An 18199-nucleotide genomic window follows, 5' to 3' on the forward strand; every position below is an offset into this window, starting at 1 on the left:
GCCACACCTTTGGAACTCAAACGCTTACAAATTTGTTAACTGAAGACAGTAATATTGTCATACTTTTTCAGAGTTGTGAAAAAGTGCATGTGAAGTCACTTTGACAATTTAACATTTTTCTACAAATACAAGGCATAAATTTTGGACCACTTTTAATAAAGCAAAACATATTATCACATTATTTCTTTATAAATCCCACTGTAATACTTATGATAGCTCTACATGAATTTTTCCCATTTGGTTGTGAATAAGGAGCCCAGTGGTCTACCATCCATGGGATCGCAAAGAGCCAGACACAACTGAGTGACTAACGCTTTCACTTGTTGTTGTTGTTGTTCGGTGGCTCAACCGTGTCTGACTCTTTGCAACCCCATGGACTGCAGCACCCCAGGCTTCCCTGTCCTTCACTATCTCCTGGAGTTTGCTCAAACTTATATCCATTGAATTGGTAATGCCACTCAACCCTTTTGTCCTCTGTTGTCCCCTTCTCTTCCTGCCCTCAATCTTTCTCAGCATCAGGGTCTTTTCCAATGAGAGGGCTTCCACATCAGGTGGCCAAAATAATGGAACTTCAGCTTCAGCATCAGTCCTTCCAATGATTATTCAGGGTTGATTTCCTTTAGCATTGACAAGTTTGATCTCCTTGTGTCCAAGGGACTCTCAAGAGTCTTCTCCAGAACCACAGTTTGAAAGCATCAATTCTTCAGTGCTCAGTCTTCTTTATGGTCCAACACTCACATTCATACACAACTACTGGAAAAACCATAGCTTTGACTGTGTGCACCTTTGTCAACAAAGTGAGGTCTCTGCTTTTTAATAAGCTGTCTAGGTTTGTCATAGCTTTTTTTCCAAGGAGCAAATGTCTTTGAATTTCATGGCTGCAGTCACCATTTGCAGTGATTTTGGAGCCCAAGAAAATAAAGTCTGTCACTGTGTTCATTTTTTCCCCATCTATTTGCCATGAAGTGATGGGACCGGATGGCATGATCTTCTTTTTTTGAATGTTGAGTTATAAGCCAGCTTTTCACTCTCCTGTTACACCCTCTGAAGAGACTTCAGTTCCTCCTCACTTTCTGCCATTAGAGTGGTATCATCAGCATATCTGAGGTTATTGATATTTCTCCTGGCAATCTTAATTCCAGCTTGTGCTTCATCCAACCCAGCATAACACATGATGTACTCTTCATAAAAGTTAAATAAGCAGGGTGACAATATACAGCCTTGATGCATTCCTTTCTCAATTTGGAACCCATCTGTTGTTCCATGTCTGGTTTTAACTGTTGGTTCTTGACCTGCATACAGGTTTCTCAGGAGGCAGGTAAGGTGGTCTGGTATTCCCATCTCTTGAAGAATTTTCCACAGTTTGTTGTGATCCACACAGTCAAAGGCTTTAGTATAGTCAATGAAGCAGATGTTTTTCTGGTATTTTCTTGCTATTTCTATGATCCAGTGGATGTTGGCTATTTGATTTCTGCTTCCTCTGCCTTTTCTAAATCCAGCTTGTACATCTGGAATTTCTTGGTTCATGTACTATTGAAGCCAACTTGAAGGATTTTGCTAGCATGTGAAATGAGTGTAATTGTGCAGTGGTTTGAGCATTCTTTGGCACTGCCCTTCTTTGGGATTTGAATGAAAAACTGATGTTTTCCAGTCCTGTGGCCACTGCTGAGTTTTCCAAATTTGCTGGCATATTGAGTGCAGCACTTTCACAGCATCATCTTTTAGGACTTGAAATAGTTCAGCTGGAATTCCATCACCTCCACTAGCTTTGTTCGTCATGGTGCTTCCTAAGGCCTACTTCACTTCACACTCCAGAAGGTCTGGCTCTAGGTGAGTGATCACACCATAGTGGCTATCCAGGTCATTAAGACTTTTTTTTGTATAGTTCTTCTGTGTATTGTTGCCATCGTCTTAATATCTTCTGCTTCTGTTAGGTCCATACCATTTCTGTCCTTTAATTGTGCCCATCTCTGCATTAAATGTTCCCTTGGATCTCTAATTTCCTTTTAGAGATCTCTAGTCTTTCCCATTCTATTGTTTTCCTCTATTTCTTTGCATTTTTCACTCAGGAAGGCTTTCTTATCTCTCCTTGCTATTCTTTGGAACTCTGCATTCAGATGGGTATCTCTTTCCTTTTCTTCTTTGCCGTTCATTTCTCTTCTTTTCTCAGCTGTTACTAAGGTCTCCTCAGACCTTAGTTTTGCCTTCTAGCATTTCTTTTCTTTGGCAATGGTTTTGATCACCACCTCCCGTACAGTGTTACAAACCTCTGTCCGTAGTTCTTCTGGCACTCTGTCAGATCTAATTCCTTGACTCTGTAACTTCCACAGTATAATCACAAGGGATTTGATCTGGCTCGCACTCTCACTTACACTAACCTATTTGATGTCCAGCGCAATCACTTCTGCTTCTATTCTGGCATTTAGCTGAAAATACATGTTAAAGAAATGACAGAAAATACACTTGGAATAAAAAAAATCAAGCAATAAATAGCAAAAAAAAAAAAAAAAAAAAAAAAAAAAAAATCACTCCCTCTGGCCAGAAATGCTCCACTGATAATACACATGACTGGGAAACGATGAGTTCTCATCCCAGTCACACCATGATTAACACTGATTAAGCTTCTTAGCCATTTGTGGTAAATAGCCTTAGTTAGGTCATAGGATAGGATAAATTAAATATAACGTGGTTCAAGTGTAACAAATAACATCCCTATATTTAACAGAAATACATTCTTCCTCACAGGGGTTCTCAAACCCTGCTGTAGTAGAACTGCCAGTGTCAAGCCCCTACCCTCTTGGCATCCACCTATTCCACGCAAGCAGTGGCCTGTCACTCCTAATGCTAGTTACCCTCTGCCTGAGGGCTTTCTCTGGCCTGGGGAGATGCTCCAGCTGTACACTGGGCAGTTTGGAGGTGTTTGCGAGGAGATGTTTTCAGAAGCTGCCCTCAGCCAAGGATAAGCGGGAGCTGAATAAAAACCACAGTTTCTGTGTCCCTCAGGTGTGCCTACTCCTGGGGGCTCTGTGCGATCGCCCAGACCTCTGTGGTAGATCTGAGCCCCAGTTGCTTTTAGCAGGAACCAACTCATTAACACATTCTGTATTAATTTCCTTCCCTTCCCTACTCTCCTATTGCAATTTCCCAGGATGTCCTCCCAAATAAACACTTTAACACTCAAGTCCTCATTTCAGTGTCTGCTTCTGGGGAAACCCAAATTAGGATACCTGGTCTATAAATCAATGCCAATGTTTGAAAATCCATGGAAAAATGGGAAAGAAGGACATAATATATACCCTGCACATTTCACGAAGCTAAATTTATGTGACTCAAAAGATTTTTTTCCCTGATATTGATTCTTCTGTTTTTTCCCTCTCTCCCTGTCCCCTACTGCCTGATCTCCCTTTTTACTATTTCTGACCTGAAATGTCTTTTCTTCTTATGAAACAGAGTTGTAGAAAATTGTCGTTAACAGTAACAAAATATTCCCCACTACACAAAATTCATAATTCAGCAGTTTTTGTTGATGCTTTAGTATTCTGTAAAATCTAGAAAACTAGAAGTTACTGCTATATATACTATGTGTCATATTTCATTGTTATTTTCACAATTAGATAAAGAAAGGAAAGTTAAAATATTAAGTTTGTTAAGATAACAAGTGAAACTGAGTTCTTCAAAAACATGTATTAAGAAATATACTTAGAAATAGATAGTATTAGTTAGGTTAAGTTACATCACCCACAACTTCTTCTGATGTACTTAAAACTCTCACCTTATTTTATCTATAATTATCTCAAGGTGCTATTTAACCCTTTCATTGTAGTTATTTTATTTTATTTTTTTCATTTATTTTAATTAGTTGGAGGCTAATTACTTTACAATATTGTAGTGGTTTTTGTCATACATTGACTTGAATTAGCCATGGATTTACATGTATTCCCCATCCCGATCCCCCCTCCCACCTCCCTCTCCACCCGCTCCCTCTAGGTCTTCCCAGTGCACCAGGCCCAAGCACTTGTCTCATTCATCCAACCTGGGCTGGTGATCTGTTTCACCATAGATAATATACATGTTTCGATGCTGTGCTCTTGAAACATCGCACCTTCGCCTTCTCCCACAGAGTCCAAAAGTCTGTTCTGTACATCTGTGTCTCTTTTTCTGTTTTGTGTATAGGGTTATTGTTACGATCTTTCTAAATTCCATATATATGTGTTAGTATGCTGTAATGTTCTTTATCTTTCTGGCTTACTTCACTCTGTATAATGGGCTCCAGTTTCATCCATCTCATTAGAACTGATTCAAATGAATTCTTTTTAATGGCTGAGTAATATTCCATGGTGTATATGTACCACAGCTTCCTTATCCATTCATCTGCTGATGGGCATCTAGCTTGCTTCCATGTCCTGGCTATTATAAACAGTGCTGCGATGAACATTGGGGTGCATGTGTCTCTTTCAGATCTGGTTTCCTCAGTGTGTATGCCCAGAAGTGGGATTGCTGGGTCATATGGCAGTTCTATTTCCAGTTTTTTAAGAAATCTCCACACTGTTTTCCATAGTAGCTGTACTAGTTTGCATTCCCACCAACAGTGTAAGAGGGTTCCCTTTTCTCCACACCCTCTCCAGCATTTATTACTTGTAGACTTTTGGATAGCAGCCATCCTGACTGGCGTGTAATGGTACCTCATTGTGGTTTTGATTTGCATTTCTCTGATAATGAGTGATGTTGAGCATCTTTTCATGTGTTTGTTAGCCATCTGTATGTCTTCTTTGGAGAAATGTCTGTTTAGTTCTTTGGCCCATTTTTTGATTGGGTCATTTATTTTTCTGGAGTTGAGCTTCAGGAGTTGCTTGTATATTTTTGAGATTAATCCTTTGTCTGTTTCTTCATTTGCTATTATTTTCTCCCAATCTGAGGGCTCTCTTTTCACCTTGCTTATAGTTTCCTTTGTAGTGCAAAAGCTTTTAAGTTTCATTAGGTCCCACTTGTTTATTTTTGCTTTTATTTACAATATTCTAGGATGTGGGTCATAGAGGATCCTGCTGTGATTTATGTCGGAGAGTGTTTTGCCTATGTTCTCCTCTAGGAGTTTTATAGTTTCTGGTCTTACATTTAGATCTTTAATCCATTTTGAGTTTATTTTTGTGTATGGTGTTAGAAAGTGTTCTAGTTTCATTCTTTTACAAGTGGTTGACCAGTTTTCCAGCACCACTTGCTAAAGAGGTTGTCTTTTTTCCCTTGTATATCCTTGCCTCCTTTGTCGAAGATAAGGTGTCCATAGGTTCATGGATTTATCTCTGGGCTTTCTATTCTGTTCCATTGATCTATATTTCTGTCCTTGTGACAGTACCATACTGTCTTGATGACTGAGGCTTTGTAGTATAGTCTGAAGTCAGGCAGGTTGATTCCTCCAGTTCCATTCTTCTTTCTCAAGATTACTTTGGCTATTCGAGGTTTTTTGTATTTCCATACAAATTGTGAAATTATTTGTTCTAGTTCTGTGAAAAATACCGTTGGTAGCTTGATAGGGATTGCATTGAATCTATAGATTGCTTTGGGTAGTATAGTCATTTTGACAATATTGGTTCTTCCAATCCATGAACACGGTATGTTTCTCCATCTGTTTGTGTCCTCTTTGATTTCTTTCATCAGTGTTTTATAGTTTTCTATGTATAGGTCTTTTGTTTCTTTAGGTAGATATACTCCTAAGTATTTTATTCTTTTTGTTGCAATGGTGAATGGTATTGTTTCCTTAATTTCTCTGTTTTCTCATTGTTAGTGTATAGGAATGCAAGGGATTTCTGTGTGTTAATTTTATATCCTGCAACTTTACTATATTCATTGATTAGCTCTAGTAATTTTCTGGTAGAGTCTTTAGGGTTTTCTATGTAGAGGATCATGTCATCTGCAAACAGTGAGAGTTTCACTTCTTCTTTTCCTATCTGGATTCTTTTACTTCTCTTTCTGCTCTGATTGCTGTGGCCAAAACTTCCAAAACTATGTTGAATAGTAGTGGTGAGCGTGGGCACCCTTGTCTTGTTCCTGATTTCAGGGGAAATGCTTTCAATTTTTCACCATTGAGGGTGATGCTTGCTGTGGGTTTGTCATATATAGCTTTTATTATGTTGAGGTATGTTCCTTCTATTCCTGCTTTCTGAAGAGTTTTAATCATAAATGAGTGTTGAATTTTGTCAAAGGCTTTTTCTGCATCTATTGAGATAGTCATATGGTTTTTATCTTTCAATTTGTTAATGTGGTGTATTACATTGATTGATTTGCAGATATTAAAGAATGCTTGCATTCCTGGGATAAAACCCCCTTGGTCGTGGTGTATGATTTTTTTAATATGTTGTTGGATTCTGTTTGCTAGAATTTTGTTAAGGATTTTTGCATCTATGTTCATCAGTGATATTGGCCTGTAGCTTTCTTTTTTTGTGGCATCTTTGTCTGGTTTTGGAATTAGGGTGATGGTGGTCTCATAGAATGAGTTTGGAAGTTTACCTTCTCCTGCAATTTTCTGGAAGAGTTTGAGTAAGATAGGTGTTAGCTCTTCTCTAAATTTTTGGTAGAATTCAGCTGTGAAGCCATCTGGTCCTGGGCTTTTGTTTGCTGGAAGATTTCTGATTACAGTTTCGATTTCCTTGCTTGTGATGGGTCTGTTAAGATCTTCTATTTCTTCCTGGTTCAGTTTTGGAAAGTTATACTTTTCTAAGAACTTGTCCATTTCATCCAAGTTGTCCATTTTATTGGCATAGAGCTGCTGGTAGTAGTCTCTTATGATCCTTTGTATTTCAGTGTTGTCTGTTGTGATCTCTCCATTGTCGTTTCTAATTTTGTTAATTTGGTTCTTCTCCCTTTGTTTCTTAATGAGTCTTGCTAATGGTTTGTCAATTTTGTTTATTTTTTCAAAAAACCAGCTTTTAGCTTTGTTGATTTTTGCTATGTTCTCTTTAGTTTCTTTTGCATTTATTTCTGCCCTAATTTTTAAGATTTCTTTCTTTCTACTACCCTGGGATTCTTCATTTCTTCCTTCTCTAATTGCTTTAGGTGTAGAGTTAGGTTATTTATTTGGCTTTTTTCTTGTTTCTTGAGGTAGGCTTGTAATGCTATGAACCTTCCCCTTAGCACTGCTTTTACAGTGTCCCATAGGTTTTGGGTTGTTGTGTTTTCATTTTCATTCATTTCTATGCATATTTTGATTTCTTTTTTGATTTCTTCTATGATTTGTTGGTTCTTCAGAAGCGTGTTATTTAGCCTCCATATGTTTGAATTTTTAATAGTTTTTTTCCTGTAATTGAGATCTAATCTTACTGCACTGTGGTCAGAAAAGATGAGTGGAATGATTTCAATTTTTTTGAATTTACCAAAACTAGATTTATGGCCCAGGATGTGATCTATTCTGGAGAAGGTTCAGTGTGCACTTGAGAAAAAGGTAAAGTTGATTGTTTTGGGGTGAAATGTCCTATAGATGTCAATTAGGTCTAGCTGGTCCATTGTGTCATTTAAAGTTTGTGTTTCCTTGTTGATTTTCTGTGTAGTTGATGTATCCATAGTTGTGAGTAGGGTATTAAAGTCTCCCACTATTATTGTGTTACTGTTAAAGTCCTCTTTCATACTTGTTAGCGTTTGCCTTACATATTGTGGTGCTCCTATGTTGGGTGCATATATATTTATAATTGTTATATCTTCTTCTTGGATTGATCCTTTGATCATTATGTAGTGTCCTTATTTGTCTCTTTTCACAGCCTTTATTTGAAAGTCTATTTTATCTGATATGAGTATGTGACTCCTGCTTTCTTTTGGTCTCCGTTTGCGTGAAATATTTTTTTCCAGCCCTTGACTTTTAGTTCGTATGTGTCTCTTGTTTTGAGGTGGGTCTCTTGTAGACAGCATATATAGGGGTCTTGTTTTTGTATCCATTCAGCCAGTCTTTGTCTTTTGGTTGGGGCATTCAACCCATTTACATTTAAGGTAATTATTGATAGGTATGGTCCCGTTGCCATTTACTTTGTTGCTTTGGGTTCACGTTTATACAACCTTTCTGTGTTTCCTGTCTAGAGAAGATCCTTTAGCATTTGTTGAAGAGCTGGTTTGGTGGTGCTGAATTCTCTCAGTTTTTGCTTGTCTGTAAAGCTTTTGAATTCTCCTTCATATCTGAATGAGATCCTTGCTGGGTACAGTAATCTAGGTTGTAGGTTATTCTCCTTCATTACTTTAAGTATGTCCTGCCACTCCCTTCTGGCCGGAGGGTTTCTATTGATAGATCAGCTGTTATCCTTATGGGAATCCCTTTGTGTGTTATTTGTTGTTTCTCCCTTGCTGCTTTTAGGATTTGTTCTTTGTGTTTGATCTTTGTTAATTTGATTAATATGTGTCTTGGGGTGTTTTGCCTTGGGTTTATCCTGTTTGGGACTCTCTGGATTTCTTGGACTTGGGTGGCTATTTCCTTCCCCATTTTAGGGAAGTTTTCAGCTGTTATCTCCTCGAGTATTTTCTCATGGCCTTTCTTTTTGTCTTCTTCCTCTGGAACTCCTATGATTCGAATGTTGGGGCGTTTCACATTGTCCCAGAGGTCCCTGAGGTTGTCCTCATTTCTTTTGATTCTTTTTTCTTTTTTCCTCTCTGCTTCATTTATTTCCACCATTTTATCTTCTACCTCACTTATCCTATCTTCTGTCTCCATTATTCTACTCTTGGTTCTCTCCAGAGTGTTTTTGATCTCATTTATTGCATTATTCATTTTTAATTGACTTTTTAAATTTCTTCTAGGTCCTTGTTAAACATTCCTTGCATCTTCTCAATCTTTGTCTCCAGGCTATTTATCTGTAACTCCATTTTGTTTTCAAGATTTTGGATCATTTTTATTATCATTATTCTAAATTCTTTTTCAGGTAGATTCCCTATCTCCTCCTCTTTTGTTTGACTTGGTGGGCATTTTTCATGTTCCTTTACCTGTTGGGTATTTCTCTGCCTTTTCATCTTTTTAGATTGCTGTGTTTGGAGTGGGCTTTCTGTATTCTGGTGGTCTGTGGTTCCTTTTTATTGTGGAGGTTTCACCCAGTGGGTGGGGTTGGACAAATGGTTTGTCAAGGTTTCCTGGTTAGGGAAGCTTGAGTCAGTGTTCTGGTGTGTGGAACTGGATTTCTTCTCTCTGGAGTGCAATGGAGTGTCCAGTAATGAATTTTGAGATGGGTCTATGTGTTAGGTGTGACTTTGGGCAGCCTGTATGTTGACACTCAGGTCTATGTCCCTGCGTTGCTAAAGAATTTGCGTGGTATGTCTTGTTCTGGAGCTTATTGGCTCTTGGGTGGTGGTTGGTTTCGGTGTAGGTATGGAGGCTTTTGGATGGTGTCTTATTACTTAATGTTCCATTTAGTCAGGATTTTTCTGGTGTTCTCAGGATTTGGGCTTAAGTCTCCTGCCTCTGGATTTCAGTTTTATTCTTCCAGTAGTCTCAAGGCTTCTCCAACTATACAGCAGTGATAATAAAACTTCTAGGTTAATGGTGAAAAGATCCTCCACCGTGAGGGACAACCAGAGAGGTTCACAGAGTTACATGAAGAAGAGGAGAGGGAGGAGGGAGATAGAGATGAGCTGGAGGAGAAAAAGGGGGACTCAAGAGGAGAGAGACAGATCTATGCAGTTATCTGTTCCCAAAGTGTTCTCCGTATTCCAGTCACCTACAAAGATTCACAGAATTGGATTGGGAAGAGAAGGGGAAAGGAGGAAATAGAGGTGTTCTGAGGTAGAAAATGGAGAGTCAAGATTGGGAGAGAGTAATCAACACACTCCTGAATAAAAATGGGAACTGAATATTGGATTCTTAAATGTACAAAATTTGTATTACATACTGAAAAACAAAGATTAAAAATCTAGCATAGAGGTTAGACTTTTTAAAATACAATATTTAAAAACAAAAACACAAAACAATTTTAGAAATATATATGAAGTTTGGTTTAAAAATAGGGCTTCTCTTTTTTTTTTTGGCAAGGTTATAGTGAAATGAAAATGAAAATTAAGGAATAATAGAGGAGTAATAGAGGACTTTAAAAGGAAATAAGAGAGAAAAACAAGAAAAATAAAACAAACAAACAAACAAATTTTTCCCCTAATTAAAAAAAATCGTAAAAATATATGAAAATGAAAGTTAGGGAGTAATGGGGGCATAATAGGGAATTTTAAAAGAAAATAAAAAAATAAAAAAGAAGAGAAAAGAAAAAAAATTTTTTAATTAAAAAAAAAAAAAGTAAAAATATATCTAGGAATTTCTCTGGAGCTGTTGTGGTCAGTGTGGGTTCAGTTCAGTTTCAGATAACTCCTCGTTCCAGCTTACAGTTCTCGATATCTATAGGCCCCTTCTGGTGTAGTCGGTGTTACCTACAGGGATTTTAATCTGTTGCACCGGTCCTTTCTGAAGCGGTTCCCTTTGTTTATTTGGCTTCTGTTTGCCGTCTCTTCAGTGTCTAATTTCCGCCCTGACACAGGTGGGCGGAGGTGATCTCTTATTTATGTTCGCTAGTTCAGTCCTGCTGCGGGGGGGGGGGGGGGGGGGGGGGGGGAAGCGCTGCAGACAGATACCGCTGTGTGTGGGGAGCACTCACCGTGTTCCGGCCACACTGGGTTTGTCCCCGCTCACGGGTGTCTGTGCTTTCCCCGTCTACACTGCTCAGGCTCCCAGCTGCTCTATATGGAGCATGCCCTGCACTGCGTGCGGTTCCAGTCTTTGGGTACCCCCACAAAGTGCGGACTCGGTAGCGCCTGCGTCTTGTACCTTCCCTGGTCAGAGCAGCTCAGGCAGCCAGGAGCTTGACGGGCGCACTCTCCCCGGGTGTGGCGTGCCCTCTCCCCTTCGCGGCCCCAGCCTCAGTTTCTGCGTGCACCGGTGGCTTGCGTGCGCCCTGTGTTTTGCTACGACCCTCTTGGTGGATGTCGACCATCCAGAATCTCAGGAAGTCTTTAGATAGAAACTGGAGGCCTGTTTGCAGTGTGGGAGGGGATGCCATCTCCGTGGCCGAGTTTGCCCCTTTCCCCTCCCCCCTGCCTCCTACCTCCGGCGGGGATGGGCCGGTCCGCCACAGGCTAGCTCTTCTCTGGAGTTTCTCAGTCCCTTTGTTTTGCGAATGGCTGGCAGTGTGTTCGGGCCGGTTAATTTTCTCTCTCTCTTGCTATCGCACAGTTTAAAAAAACTCCCTCCGACTGCTCTCAGGGCTTTCGGCCCGGTCCTCACCCTAAGCAATGCCGCCTGCTCCTCTCTGTTCCGCCCCCACTTGCTGGTGGCGGATGCGGGCGTCTGGGGTACTTTTCTGCTGGGAGTTGCTTTTACACACGCAATCTGTGGGTTTTATTTAATTTTTCCTCCCAGTTAAGTTGCCCTCTGAGATTCGAAAACTTCCCCCAGGCCTGCCAGTTCGAGGGTTTCCTGGTGTTTGGAAACTTTCTCTATTAAGTCTCCCTTCCCGGGACGGGTCTCCGTCCCTAGCTCTTCTGTCTCTCTTTTTATCTTTTATATTTTGTCCTACCTCCTTTCGAAGACAATGGGCTGCTTTTCTGGGCGCCTGATATCCTCTGCTAGTGATCAGGAGTTGTTTTGTGAAATTGCTCAATGTTCAATTGTTCTTTCGATGAATTTGTAGGGGAGAAAGTGGTCTCCCCGTCCTATTCCTCTGCCATCTTGGCTCCTCCTCTGTATAGTTATTTTAAAGCGTATTAAAGGGGCTTATGTATTTGATGTACTAACTAAATTTAGAGAGGACTGGGTTACTGGGAGCTTCTCCAGTAGATCCAAGAAAGCAATCAGAATTAAGAGACTCTGCAAAATTCCTAAGGTGAAAAGGCCAAAGGTTAGTTGGATTCCATGACTCTGTTTCAGGTGGTATTTAAACTGTTTCAGATGTTTCAGGTAGTAGTTAAGTTGTTGCCACAGAGGCAAAGAATAGAGTTAATTATGAGGAAAATGTGAACTGGAGTTTCACACCACCCTGAGTCCCCCATTTCCCTTGCCCTAAAACCATTCCACTTCCTTTTTTCTTTTACTTCTAATGGCGCATTATCATGTAAAGGAACCCAGATGCAGAAAGGAAACATAGAGGAATCTAGTGGATAAAGAAAAACAAATTAAAAATGATGAAGGGGAAAAATTTCTGATATAGAATAATGGAAAAATTAACAAAATAAAGACCAAGAGATAAAAAACAATAATGAACACATTTTTCTACTCTTTCAAGAGAAGGGATATTTATTCTCAATCCAATCGATCTAAGCACCTTTAACCATGAAAAGTGAAAGTGAAAGTCACTCAGTCCTGTCTCTTTGCGACCCTATGAACTATACAGTCCATGGAATTCTCCTGGCCAGAATACTAGAGTGGTTAGCCTATCCTTCCCCAGGGGAATCTTCCCAACCCAGGAATTGAACTGGGGTCTCCTGCATTGCAGGTGGATTCTTTACCAGCTGAGCTACCAGGGAAGCTCCATCTTTAACCATATATAAGTTTAAATGTTGTAAGAGAGCTCTAATACTTTTCTTTAAAGTTTTACAGCCTCGGTTTGTACTATTCTTTAATTTCTCCATGGTGTTTATAATTTCCTTCAAGCTTATTTAGTTATTATACCACATACTGTAATCTCTGAAGAGCTATTTACTTTCTCATAAAAATAATTTCCATTAACCTATATCTCCTCAATGTTATTTGCTCAAAACATCTCCTAGTAAGGAAATTTATGCTCTTGAAAATTTTAAGATGAGGTCAACAAATGCACTAAGGATATTAGAGGTTAGGAGTAAAATTTTGAGGTCAATGAAATCTTTTGACATTATTTACAGAAACTTGGAAGCCTATTTGTTTAGCTGAATGTGTACTAGGGCATGAAACACAATTATGCTCTTTATCACTTCTTGTTTAGTATTCCCCTCAGAAATATTCTCTAAAATTGTATTACTGAGTCAGTTATCTTTTCACATATTCAAGTATCAAATCTGTAACATATTTTAGAGTGCATTATATTCATATTTGAGTTGCCAGTAAAATCAGAATGAGTCAAATTCATTTTTTAGAAAATTAAGTGTTCAGATTCTTTTTACCCATAAGTCTTTGCCCAGCATTTTTGATTATTTGTTGTTGTTGCTCGGTTGCTAAGTCATATATGACTCTGGGAACCCATAACTGCAGCATGCCAGGCTTTTCTGTCCTTCACCATCTCCCAGAGCTTGCTCAACCTCATGTCCATTGAGTCAGTGATGCCATCCAGCCATCTCATCCTCGGTCACCCCCTTCTCCTCTTGCCCTCAAATCTTTCTGAACATCAGGGTCTTTTCCAATGAGTCGGCTCTTCGCATTAAATGGCCAAAGTATTGGAGCTTCAGTTTCAGCATCAGTCCTTCCAATGAATATTCAGGGTTGATTTTCTTTAGGATTGACTGGTTGGATCTCCTTGCAGTCCAAGGGACTCTCAAGTCTTCTCCAGCCACAGTTCAAAAGCATCGATTCTTCAGTGCTCAGCCTTCTTCATGGTCCAACTCGCACATCCATACATGACTACTGAAAAGTCATAGCTTTGACTATACAGACTTTTGTCAGCAAGGTGATATCTGTGCTGCTTAATACTCTGTCTAGGTTTGTTATAGCTTTTCTTCCAAGGAGCAAGAGTCTCTGAATTTCATGGCTGCATCACCATTTCCAGTGATTCTGGAACCCAAGAAAATCTGTTACTGTTTCCACTTTCCCCCCCATCTATTTGCCATCTATTATTTATTCTTCATTAAACGCTGTTTAATTCTATATCCAGAGTAACTTTTCTCAAATCACAGATATCAAAGATTGTTTTACTAAGAGTAAAAGCTATTTGGAATTTTCCTCTTTTTGTATATTGTTCTGTTTCTCAGTGCCTCCCTGTTTAATATTATCTGTGAATTTAATTAGCAGACTGTTTACTTCCCTTTGTTAACTAATGTTACATAACACCACACCTAACATCAGTCCCTGCAGAAACCCTTAATGCCTCTCTCCAAATAAATATATCATTTAAAAAAAAATGTTCTTCAGTTTTTGACTTATGAAACCTCAAGTAGTACATTATCTATGTCAGGAAATTCAGGGACTTGGAAGAAAAGGAAAGGGAAACACAGAGGTAGAAATTGAGGGAGAAATTAGCAGAAAAAAATTAAACTGTAGAGACTATAAATGAAAGATGGAGATGTCAAGGTGAATAGAAGAAGAAAAAGGGCAATAGAAAAAAATAAAGAGCAAAACATTTAGCCTTTTTGGGAAAAAATAAGTCACTGAAGACAAAAGACTGATTTAAGGGAGTACACAAAGAATAATAAAGATCAAGGCCTAGATCTTTCCAATAAAAAGAATGTGTAAAAAATGTGAAAATATCTCATCAGAAATGTGTGGTAATCTCTTTAGATGGAAAAGACAACAGTACTCTAAGACTGAATATAATGTTAAGACACTGGTATTAGGTTGATATATACATAGAGTAGATCTCTCCCACTGGTTGAGCAACTGATGTCTAAAGATGTGAGCTGATCTAATCCAGTAATTTTTAAAAGAATGGAGACCTGTTCAAAGCAATTGACAAAGATGCCTAGCATTAGGTTAGGCAGTAGGTTAGACTACAAGTTGTGTCTGCAGTGTAGTAACTAGAAAATAGTATACATCGGTATGTAATTGGTGTTGGACTGCATTAAATATTGACCTTTAGATGCTAAAGAATTTCCAGAAAAGGGAATGGATGTAATTCTGCAAATTAGTGAGTCTGACCTGGAATCTCAGGCAGAATACCTATGCTGTGTGTTAACCCAGAGCTGGTGATTACCTGCCAGTCCAATGTCTTATGTTCAGAGGCTGATGATGGTGTTGCATATCTTTTTCTTATTTAGCATAGTATATTGGTTCTTAAACATAAATGTGCAAATTTGGAGAATTCATTAAAACAAGAGTACTGCATTTTTCTGATTCAAGAGGGTCTGCGGTGGGGGTCTAAGAATTTGCATGTCTAACAGGTTCCTGGGATATTGCTGGTCTGAGATTATTATTGTGATTAGTCAGTCCTCTACTCACCCTACTGATTATCTGAGGCAAGAAAAATGGAGTCCTTAGGATTACTACTAATTACATTCTCATTGATTTGGCAACCACGCTTATAGAAATAGACATTTCTAATGGAAAACATCTTGTGTGCACCTTGCCACCTCCTTTGGTTTTCTTTCCTCTTCCCTTGGCCTCTGTTACACAGCCCCTTCCCATCCTCCATGTGCTTCTTGTGGGTTTGACTATTACCCTTAGCAGAGAGAATATTAATCTCAAAGATTAATGGTATTTAATGTGAGATTCCTCCTAGGAGAATGCAAAATAAAAGGAAAATATATGAATTTAAAAGTTCTAATCACAGATATTGGAATTTAAAAAAAAATGGAAATGATTCCTCCACCTACCTTTATACATTTGTTGTTGAGTCTCTCAATTGTGTCCCACCCTTTTGCGACCCCATAGACTGTACCCGGCCAAGTTCTTCTGTCCACGTGATGTCCATGTGTTCTTCCCTCCTCCCAGGCAAGAACACTGGAATGGGATGTCATTTTCTTCTCCGGATCTTCCCGAACTTCCGTCTCTATCATTGCAAGTGGATTCTTTACAGCTGAGCTACCAGGGGAGCACACTTTTATACATATTCCACTATAAAAGACAAAACCCACTGTCTTTGGATATATAAAGGGTGAAATTTCAGTTTATTATTTTTGAGCATACATAATTGTAACTGACGCTTTGGCTCCTTCTTGACATTTGCCGGTTGAAACTGCTCTGTACATTCACACGTGTACCGTGGAGTGTGCCCTGCCGTGTTTTGTGTTTTGCGGGAAAAAAGTGCATTGATTAGCGTTGTCTGGGGCACCTTTCCTCTCCACACCTCATTATACCCAACAGACCTGCAATGGCAAAGGTAGTGTATGTGGGTGTGAAAAAAGGGAAAATAAAGAAAAAAAGAATACAGGGAGAGTCGGAGAAGACAACAAAACGCATACAGTGACAGAAAACCGACTCAAAACCGATTCTACTAAAATTCTTAGCCCTCCCCATATGTCTCCCCTGTTATCCATTTCGTTCTCTTCTGAGTCTTAGAACCTATTTTTAAAATTTTCATTTTATTTTTTTACCTTGAAATAGTCATATAGTCATCTATATAATAAAAAGAGAACGTAACTAACAGGGCTCTCTCGGACTTCCAAGCAGGTACCCCGCCCACCGCCACCCCCGCGGGCCTCGGCCGTCGGGTTTCTGCGACGCCGACCACGGCGTCCGCTCTACCGGTCGGGAAGCGAGGAACTGGCTTCGCCGCATCTTCCTTTCTCTTTCCCTCCTTCGTCCTCCCTCTTCAAGAACCCCTCCTCGTCGCTCACAGTTTTTTTTTACCGCGCTGAGCGGCCGCGTGCTGGGGACCCACTCCTCCCCTCCGCCGCCTAACGCGCCTCTCAGACAAAGCCCAGTCAGGCATGCGCGCGCCACCGGCCACACCAACCGGCGAGGCAGCCACGCCGCCACGCGCTCCCCCACCGGCTCGCGCCGCCTCGCGCTCTCCTCGGCTCGGGACGGCGAACGCAGCCGCACACCGCGCGTCCCCGCCGCTTCCTTCCCTCCAGTCTTCCTTTCTCTCCTCCAGGCCGAGCGAGGTTCTCCCCACCCCAACCCGCCGCCTCCGCGCGGGGAGTGCGCCTGCGCAGAAGCTGCCCTCTCGCCCCTCCTTCCCCGCCCTTCCTTCCCTCCGCCCCTCCTCCCGTGCCCCGCCTTCCTTTCTCTCGTCGATGTCACTTAGCGCTCCAGGTTGCGAGCCTTTTGGTTGATTTCCCCGCTACCCCGCCCCCCTTCCTCTTTCTCTCCCCACCCCTCCCGCCTCAGCCCGGTGGAGGATGAGGCGGCTGCAGTGGCCCCAGCCCCTGCAGCGGCAGCGGTGGTGGTTGCGGTGGGGGTGGCCGGAACTGGGGTGGTGAAGAAGCGGTGGCGGCGGCGGCGGCGGCTGAGGGAGCAGCAGCCGCCTCAAGCCGCTTCCCCCCCCACCTCGCTTCCCTTCCTCTTTAGTGCAGCCAGGAAGTTTTTCGCTTCTGTGCATGTGTGTGTGTGTGAGTGTGTACGCGCGCGCGCGAGTGTGGGTGTGGAAGGTGAAGGTTTGGGCGGCGTTTGTGCAGGCGTTGGGGTTTTTTTGCCCACTTCTCTTCCCGTAACCCGGGGAGCTCCCGAGCCTGGGCTGTGACCCGGAGAGGGGGCGCGGCGGCGGCGGCGGGCTTTCTCCTTTTGTTGTTGTTTCCTCCGCCCGGGGAGCTGAAGAGGGGACGCGCCTGGGTGGGGCGGCTCGGAGCCCGGGCCTGGTGGCCCCTGGGGGCTCCCGGGCGGGCAGGGTAGGGCCGCGTAGAGCGGGCTTCAACATGATGGCGGCCGAGGCCGGCGGTGAGGAGGGCGGCCCGGTCACCGCCGGGGCAGCGGGAGGCGGCGCGGCCGCGGCCTCGGGTGCCTGCCCGGCGGCGTGTCGGGTGAAGATCCCCGCGGCCCTGCCCGTGACCGCCGCCGCCCCCTTTCCTGGGCTGGCGGAGGCCGGCGTGGCCGCGACTTTGGGTGGCGGAGCCGCTCTGGGGTCAGGCTTCCTGGGACCCGGGTCTGTGGCGGGGGCTCCGGGGGGACCCGGACTGTCAGCCGGAGGCGCTGCCGCCGGCGTGGCTGGTGTCGCCGCCGCCGCCGCCGGACCGGGCGGGGAGATGGCTGTCGCCAAGGGGACCACTTCGTTGCCCGCTGAGACCTTCGGGGCCGGCGGCGGATTCCCTCCTCTGCCGCCGCCGCCTCCTCAGTTGCCCCCTTTGGGCGCTGGCCTGGGAACAGTGGACGAAGGTGACTCTCTGGATGGACCAGAATACGAGGAGGAAGAGGTGGCCATCCCGCTGACCGCTCCTCCGACTAACCAGTAAGTCAAGACCGGCGTTTTGGGGGAAGCTGACTCCTCGGAAAGAAATAGGAAAAACAGGTCTCGTTCTTTTCAGCTGTGACTCGTAGTGCTTTCAGGTGTGACTCGTTCAGAAAAAGTTTTGAAGCTCAAGGTTCCGTGCGTACGGATTTAATTTGATCACTCATCTTCCCTACAGGCACACTCCCTGGCGTCTTGGTGTATTTATTGCTCCTCTGGGAAGATGTAAAGTTTTCAAGATGGGAAGC

General features: G+C 42.2%; 1 protein-coding gene across 1 annotated transcript in view; it reads left to right on the forward strand.

Moving 5' to 3' along the window:
• Positions 1 to 17160: 17160 nt before the first annotated feature.
• The window catches only part of RASA1 (RAS p21 protein activator 1), a 108405-nt gene continuing 107366 nt past the window's right edge, over positions 17161 to 18199 (forward strand). Inside the window, exon 1 of the mRNA XM_061151966.1 lies at positions 17161 to 17951. Coding sequence (XP_061007949.1) covers positions 17422 to 17951 — 530 coding nt within the window. The 5' untranslated portion in view covers positions 17161 to 17421. The remainder of the gene's footprint in view (positions 17952 to 18199) is intronic.

This window comes from Dama dama, chromosome 9, assembly GCF_033118175.1.
Source record: "Dama dama isolate Ldn47 chromosome 9, ASM3311817v1, whole genome shotgun sequence".
Lineage (NCBI taxonomy): Eukaryota > Metazoa > Chordata > Mammalia > Artiodactyla > Cervidae > Dama > Dama dama.